The 8,023-nt window shown below is 48.2% G+C and overlaps 1 protein-coding gene across 1 annotated transcript in view; it reads right to left on the bottom strand.

Moving 5' to 3' along the window:
• FGF9 (fibroblast growth factor 9) overlaps nt 1–2,457 on the bottom strand; it is a 38,271-nt gene extending 35,814 nt beyond the window's left edge. The window contains exon 1 of the mRNA XM_011976539.1: nt 1,340–2,457. Coding sequence (XP_011831929.1) covers nt 1,340–1,616 — 277 coding nt within the window. The 5' untranslated portion in view covers nt 1,617–2,457. The remainder of the gene's footprint in view (nt 1–1,339) is intronic.
• Between the last annotated feature and the right edge of the window lie 5,566 nt (nt 2,458–8,023).

The raw sequence follows: 8,023 nt of genomic DNA, 5'->3' as shown, positions 1-8,023 counted from the left end.
AATTGCAAAGCGAAGAGCTATAACTTTTTTTTTTTAAGCAGCGAGAGGAGACAGCCAGAGCAATTTCACACTACTAGGCTCAGCTGTGGGCTTAGGCTCAGGGGTGAGCACGAGGAGCAAATCCTGGGCCTCGTGGATCTGGGACCATACCCAGCCCAGGCCTGAATCCTCCTCACCTTCTGGCATCATCCGCAGCCGCACGAAGCTAAACATACAGTTTAGATTGTGTTCAACATCTGGCACTAAAGCATGAGGAAGAAAAATCACCACAGGACTTTATTTTTTACGACCTAGTTTAAGTGTTGTCAGGTGGGTTCACTCAGAAGTTAACTCCTTCTAACAGTCTAGTTGCCCAAACTGGCGCTTAATTTTTTTTTTTTTTAAGTAAGGAAAAAACTCAAGAGTACACCCAATTATGACTGTTAGTTGACTTCGTGCTGTTGGGCTCAGGGTGCCCAGGCAAGCACGTGTGTGCAGGCATAAAGTGGGCAGAGCCACCAGCCCTCGAGTCTGCAGCCCTCAGTGCTGAGTCACAAATACCCTCCGCTGAAAAATGAAATCCTCGGAATGCCCTTTAAAATTAGCTCGCAGCGTTTGCACGCGCGCACACACTCACACCAGAGAGCCACGCAGGAGACACACAGGGCTGCACACTATGGAAATTTAAAAGCAGAGGTTGTCACTCGATAGCTGGAAGGACAAAAACCCCTGAGCGTCCTGCCTCTTCCCAAGTCATTTTCCCCACGCCACTGCCCCAGCTTTTCACGGAGCCTAAAATATGACTTTAGTCCTCTCAACAGGACAATCCGTCAGCAACCTTCGCCTGTGGGGCTTTCAGACCCTCACAGGGGGGAATAAACAATGCGCTTAATATACAATTCAAGCAGTATACTTATTAGAGGAAAGCGGGAAAGAAAAAAAAAAAACACCTTAATTTGGGTACAAGATACCCACTGCCTTCAAGAAACTGCATTAAGTTCTTAGGAGTTAATGATTACAGCTTTAAACTCGTGCAATCAGTCCATTCAAAAGAAACTTCCTAAACCCATGTATCTGATGCAAAAGAACTGGAAACTTGTATTATATTCATAAATTATGCCCCCCTTTAAATTAAAAGTAGGGGGCCTTTCAGGGTATACTTGCATCAGTGCCAGCGGCAGATCTGCAATTCCGGAGGCATTTTTTTTTTTCTGAGCTGGCAAGACAGAGAGAGAGATACAGAGAAAGAGGGGAGGAGGGGAGAACCCTTCCCACGTCCCCCACCCGGCCACCACCTTCTTGGTAGTTATAATTTCAACATGTCATCTCATGGACACTAAAGGGTTAATGGTATACCTACCAAATCGGCTGTGGTCTTTCCTGGTTCCCTGGATAGTACCATTGGGGAAGATTTCTAAGTGAAATCCAGTCCTGCAGTATAGCTGCCTCCGCCTGAGAATCCCCTTTAAATGATCCAAGTCCGTGACTGCGGGTCCCCTGGGGAGCCCCCCTGCTTCGGACTGACCCAGGTGGTCACTTAACAAAACCGGGCTGTCCACCGGCAACACGGGCACATTCCCAAACGGAACCGCATCCTGCACACCGAAATAGTTCCCAACTTCACCTAAGGGAGCCATCGGAGGACTCGGCTTTTGGAGCACAAGAATAAACAATAATGATGGTGTCAACCAAGGAGATATTAGGCGAGGTATATCCAACTCCCCTCCCTTACTGCAGTTGCAGAGAGAGAAAAAAAAAAAAAGGTTCTTTTCTTCAATCCATTAAATGCATAAATAAAAGTAATCTGCTGTTTCACTGGCACAGGTTCAAGGTCAAACCACTGATAGTCTAAGAAACCACCACTTTATACTCACACACTGACATACTGATAAACGTATCTATGTATCTCTATAGACAGATCCCCAGCTCTTAGCAGGCAGGAAGGTCTTCATCCCATCCGACCGTAATAAGGAAAAAAAATCCGTAGTTTCTCCATTTGGTTTGAGATCAGAATGACCATAGCAACTTAAATGCCTAGGCGTTATTATAGGGATTTTTAAGATGCACGGGCTACGTCAGAATTTACGGATCCTGACTCCAGGAAGGCATGCGCTGTTTTTACTCTCTAACCGACTCTGCAGACATCAGCATGAATCCTTCAAGGGGAAAAAAAAAAAATCTCACGTTGGTGGCGGCGACAAATCTCCCCTCCCGGTCCCCCCTCCAAAAAATGATAATAATAATAAAACAAAAAGAAGAAGAAACTTTAGGCGTCCAAAGCTAGTATCCAGGATTCTCCAGAGGCTCGGCAGATGTCCATTGGCTTAGAACGGGTGGCGAGCGGCGAGCGAGGAGAGCCGCGTCCGGGAGCTCGCGTGCCGCCCAGGCTGCCGCGAACAGGTGTTGCCGCGCCGGCTCGCGGAGCGTTGTAGCCGGGCGGAGCGCTCCTCCTGCGCAGCCCCCGCCGGCGCGCAGAGTGGCGCAGGCAGCGGCATTGGGCTGGGTTTAAGGTAGCGCCGCGGCCGCCCGGGCTCCCCGCGGTCCTAGCGCCCGGCCTGCTGCCCGCGCCGCTCTGCGGCAGGCGAGGTGCGGCGCGCCAGAGCGCAGGACTTCCTCGGGAGGCAGTCGAGGAGCCCTGGCTTTACAAAGAAAAGCAAATGAAAGATGCACTGCGAGAGGCGGGAGGAAGAAACACTGAGTCTCCCGAGACTCAAAAGTTCTCCTGCAGAACAGAAGCCGGTAACCTAAAATCTAGCTGGCTACATTGATGGAGGGTCAGAGTGAAACTGGGAAACTAGTTTTCACGTGGGCTCTGTAACCTTGCGTTGTATTATAGAATATGCCTGAGTTGAGAGAGTCGGAGGGAAGGGGAGCTGATTTAATGGGCTTGCATGGCCATGGCAGTTTCTCTTCCATTCTTTGGCCACACACGCAGAAGCGCAAACTATGTTGCAAGTAAGACCAACCCCTCTTCCCAGTCACACACACACACACACACACACACACACACACAGACACACACGCACGCAGATGCGGCCACCGTTTCGGTTTTGTTTGGAGCGTTCTGCTGGGCATCTTTGGGTTGGGGCTATGTTTAGGTCCCGCCCCGCTGCTCCGGTCCCGACGGCCGCAAAGCAGTCGGCAGGGGGGCGCCAGAGAACCTTCTCTGTCCCCGACTTCGACTCGGGCGCGCGTCTTCGGGAGTCTGGGTGGAGGGGAGCGCTCCAGTGGGCTTCCTCTCGCCCCAAACCACGCTGCTTAGGACGAGCCGTGCCAGCCCAAGCCCTGCATCGGCTCGGGGAAGCGAAAGGCGAGCGTCTCACTCCACCGTCCGAAGCCCCCCGCGGAGCTGGGAGGGCCGGGCACTGGATGCTTGCTGGGCGCCCGGGGGCCGCAGCCGCTCCTTCTTGCTCTGCCCCGCGGGGCCGCACGTGGAAGCCTGAGCTCCGTTGCGCGGGCTCGGGTTTCTGCTAGCCGCCGGAGGCCTTCGCGCCCAGCAGGAGTCAGGGACAAAGAAACCCGCCTCCGGGGGCCGCCAGGGGCCCTGCCGGGCCGGGCCCGCCCGAGAGACTGGAGGCGGCGCGCTCTGCACCCGGACAGCCTGCCTGCGCCCGGATCTCCAGTGGCTGCGGGCGCGGAGTGCGGCGCCCCCCAACACACACATACACACACACACACACACACACTCGCCCACAGCCTTCCCGCGGGGCCCCCCTTCCCTCCCCCTGCTCCTCTTTGTTCACATTGTCTTAGAAACGGCCCGACTCTCGGGTCAAGATGGTGAAAGTTGCCGAGACTTGAGCGCAGCTCCAGACTGCGGGGCGTGCAACTGAGAAGCAAAGTCGAAAGCAGAGACTGAACCCCTGCGGTGGGGAAGCGAATCAAAACCTCTTTATGGGGGAGAAGTCGGATCCGCCTTAGTAGTCAGCTAAAGGCTGGAGATGCAGAACTGCGGTTGGCCCTACTCCGGACGGGAGGGCTTCGCCTGAAGACGAAACGGAGCGATGAATTTGCAGATTTCGGGGGCGCTGGAGGTGCCAGCGACCTGGAGCGACCTTCCCCTGCCCTCCGGGGAGGAAGGCGTGCTCTGGCCCCGGCCAGGAGGAAGGAGAGAAGAGCGAGGTGGTCCTCCCCTCTTCCTTTCCCACCCCCCTTTGCCGCAGTCCAGGGTCATTGGGTGTCCGGGGCTGACTCGGTGCGTCTTGCTTACGTGTTTCTGAAGCATGAGAGCCCTGCCCCGTGGTATTTACAGCAGTCACATCCGCGGTGGTACAGAGCGGGCTTTAACGTTAACTGCTCGGCGGCAGATACAAGAAGCTGGGTAGGAAGTGTCACTTCTCATAAACCACCCGAGTCGCTCGCATTAATCTCCCAGGCAGCCAGCAGCGATGGGTACAGCAGGGGCGTTCCTCGACCGGTTGGGTACAATGCGCCGGGATGGTTACTTAGTGGGGGAAAAAACGATGGAAGAAACAGAGACAGGCCCAGAGAGAGACAGGGAGACGCTTCATAAGAAGAGAAACGAGCAGCACGTGGACATTGGACATTTCCAGTGAAGACAAGACTGGGACCATTTCCACCAGCTGTCTCCAACCACATTCTTTCGGTCTGAATTTAGATTGTCATCCAATGAGCAAAGACCATTTCCGCTTCCGAATCCTGCAGCGTGTGACTGTCGCTTTAAAAAGCGTTGCAGCAGCGGGAGAGAGGGCGAAGTAGCTGATGGAGCACTTTCCCAGGTTGAGCAGCCTCCCCCACTGCAGTTGGCTTGATCCACATTTCATCCGCATCCCTAACTCCAGCTGCAAGAAGCTTTTGCTGCTTCCTCGCCCCTTTGCCTTCCCCATCAGATTTCTCTTGCTTGGTTTTGCTGGTTGGTTTGGTCTGGTTGTTTTTCTTATTACAGTAAGAGAAACAATGTGCTTCCTTGCACTGGCCACATCACATTTTTCCTGTACTCACCCCTCTCGCTAGGGCTGACATCCTCAAGGTTCCTTCACAGCTCTGGCAAAACCATGAGCTCTCATGTCCAGGACTATGAGTATGTTTTACAAGTCTTCTTCAGTGAGTATGTAGATGTTAGTATTCAAAGAAGACTGAGGCCTTGCCTTCTAGAGACACGTGGTGTAATTGGGTTAATAACTCCTGCCTGGAAAGACTGTTGTTAGGAGTAAAAGGAAAAAAAAAATGCACACGAAACAAGCAGCACATAATAGACCCTCAAGACATAGTCGCTATCATTACACTATTCCTTATATAGTCCCCCCATGGATTACCCCCATGGGGGTATTCAGCAAACACTGTTATTGATTTTAATCCCAAAGCTCCCTGAGGCTCTCTCTTCTCAAAACGTTTTAACTCCTCTTACTTTCCTTCTTCCCCTTCCCTGTGTTTTCTATCATGTTTGTCATCTGTCTTTTCTGTTGTCAATTTAGTACTTAAGCCCAAATGGGAATAAAGGACAAGTAAAGAGGGCTGTGAACAGGAATGAGCACTGGAATGGGAGCCCGCAAATCTGAAACACATCGTCTGACCCTCTGCCTACTCCCTGCGTGGCTACGGGCCCTCTCCTCACGGGTCCCAGCTCTGCTAGGAAGACTGGTTCGTGTAGGTTAAAGTGGCCTGTCAGCTATAAAGTCCTATGCAAATTGGAAGTGGCCCTTTGGAAAAGGTCCACCTTCCCCGCTTTGTTCATTAGTTTGTCTTCCTTCAGTTTCCCTGGACCCCAGATACAAATCAGTACAGGGTCATTTCATTCCTTCTCTACAATAAAGGTGTCACTGGGCCTCTGCCCTTCCATCTGTATCCTTCCTTCTCCTCCTCCCCACCCCACAACCCTTCACTCTACTTACAGGCTTTTGTTTAGGAGCTGTAAGGAGCATGGCATGGAGGGGAGTGGTTTGGGAAGGCTGAAGTCTCTTCCCAGTGTGACCCCAGGAACTAGGTTTGAGTTTCATGGTAAGAGGACAGACCCCTTGCACCACCATTTATTGGCTGCTGACTGTGTTTCCAACACACTGCTAAGTGCTTTTGTGTTTTATCTTCTTAATATTGAAAACTGTCCTATGAGGTATTATTTTATCCCATATTATAGATGAGGAAACTGTGGCTTATAGAAATTAAGTAGCATGCCTATTGCCTCGGTGCTAATAAATGGTGGAGTCAAGTTCATAGACGTCAGACCTTCATTATGTAACACTGCCCTCAATTATAACAGGCATATACTTTTAAATTTTTTAATAGCATGTCTTCTCAAAATACACAGAAACAAATGATAGTAATATATACTTGTATATATCAACAACCAGTTACACCGAGTGTATATAAACAACAACTAGTTAGAAGACAAAATGAAGGAAGGAAAAGACCCCAGTTACAATATGCTTTTTAAAAAGGAAAGGAAAGTGAAGGAAGGAAGGAAGGAAAGGAGAGATAAGATCACTAGGGATAGAATTAACAAGAAGCAGCAGCTGGGTAGGAAGTGTCACTTCCTATCTATATGAAGATCTATATGAAGAAAAAAAAATTTATTTTTGAGATGAGGTATCACTATGTTGCTCAGGCTGGTCTCTAATTCCTGGGCTCAAGAGATCCTCCCACCTTGGCCTCCCAAAGTGCTGGGATTACAGGCATGAGTCACTGCTCCCGACCAAGAAATACATATGTATGTTTTTTTGTTTTTGTTTGTTTGTTTGGAGACACAGTCTCACTTTGTCACCCAGGCTGAAGTGCAGTGGCCCGATCTCGGTTCACTGCAACCTTGAACCTCCTGGGTTCCAGCGATTCTCCTGTCTCAACCTCCCGAGTAGCTAGGATTACAGGCATGCGCCACCACACCTGGCTAATTTTTGTATTTTTAGTAGAGATGGGGTTTTGCTGTGTTGGCCAGGCTGGTCTTGAACTCCTAACCTCAGGTGATCCGCCAGCCTGGGCCTCCTAAAGTTCTGGGATTACAGGCGTGAGCCACCGCACCTGGCCTGACCAAGAAATATTTTAAGATATTTCTTGGAATACGAAAGATGTCCTGAACAAATTGAAAGGCATATCATATTCTTAGATAGAAAAATTATATTTCATAAATATATAATCCTTCCTAAATTAATCTAAAAACAATAACAATAAAAATGTCATATTGTTTAAATTAGATACACTGATGCCACAGGTGATATGGAAAAATAAAATTCACAAGAAATTTTTTTAACAAGAAAAATTAAGGGGTAACTAGTCATACAATATTTTAAAATATTTTTTAAAGCTATAATAATTAGAACAGAGTATCATATGAATTATTTATATTAGCCTATGAATAAACAGATAAAGCAAGAACAGAGTAGAAATTATAAAGATAGATCCAAATACATATTAGAATTTTATATATGATCATCAACTAATGGGGAAAAAAATGAACTATGAGTAAATGGTTTTGAAACAACAGAATAAACAAATAACACAAGTAGTATTTATTCTTCATACTTTACATGAGGATAAAACTCAAATGCAAATATTTTAAATGTAAAAAATAAAACTATAACAAGTCCTAAAGGAAGCAATGAAAGAATTTCCTTTTGATCTGATCTGAATTGTGAAGGCCTTTTTAAATGTATCATAGAATCCAAGTGCCTAAAAGAATATTGATAAATGCAACCACACACAAAACATTTTTTAACTGCATGGGAGAAAAACATGAATTCAAAAGATAAATGATGAAATGGAAAAATGCATCTCATATAAAGGACTCATTTTTCTAATATATAAAAAGCTAGCTGGCATGATGGCTCATGGCTGTAATCCCAACACTTTAGGAGGCAGAGGCATGAGGATCACTTGAGGCCAGGAGTTTGAGGCCAGCCTGGGCAACATACCAAGACCCTGTCTCTACAAAAACTTAAAGAATTAGCTGGGTGTGCAGTTAGAATGGCAATCATTAAAAAGTCAGGAAACAACAGGTGCTGAAGAGGATGTGGAGAAATAGGAACACTTTTACACTGTTGGTGGGATTGTAAACTAGTTCAACCATTATGGAAAACAGTATGGCGATTCCTCA

Source organism: Mandrillus leucophaeus, unplaced genomic scaffold, assembly GCF_000951045.1.
Source record: "Mandrillus leucophaeus isolate KB7577 unplaced genomic scaffold, Mleu.le_1.0 Scaffold168, whole genome shotgun sequence".
Taxonomy (NCBI): Eukaryota; Metazoa; Chordata; class Mammalia; order Primates; family Cercopithecidae; genus Mandrillus; species Mandrillus leucophaeus.
This window is presented reverse-complemented; position numbering and strand designations above follow the sequence as displayed.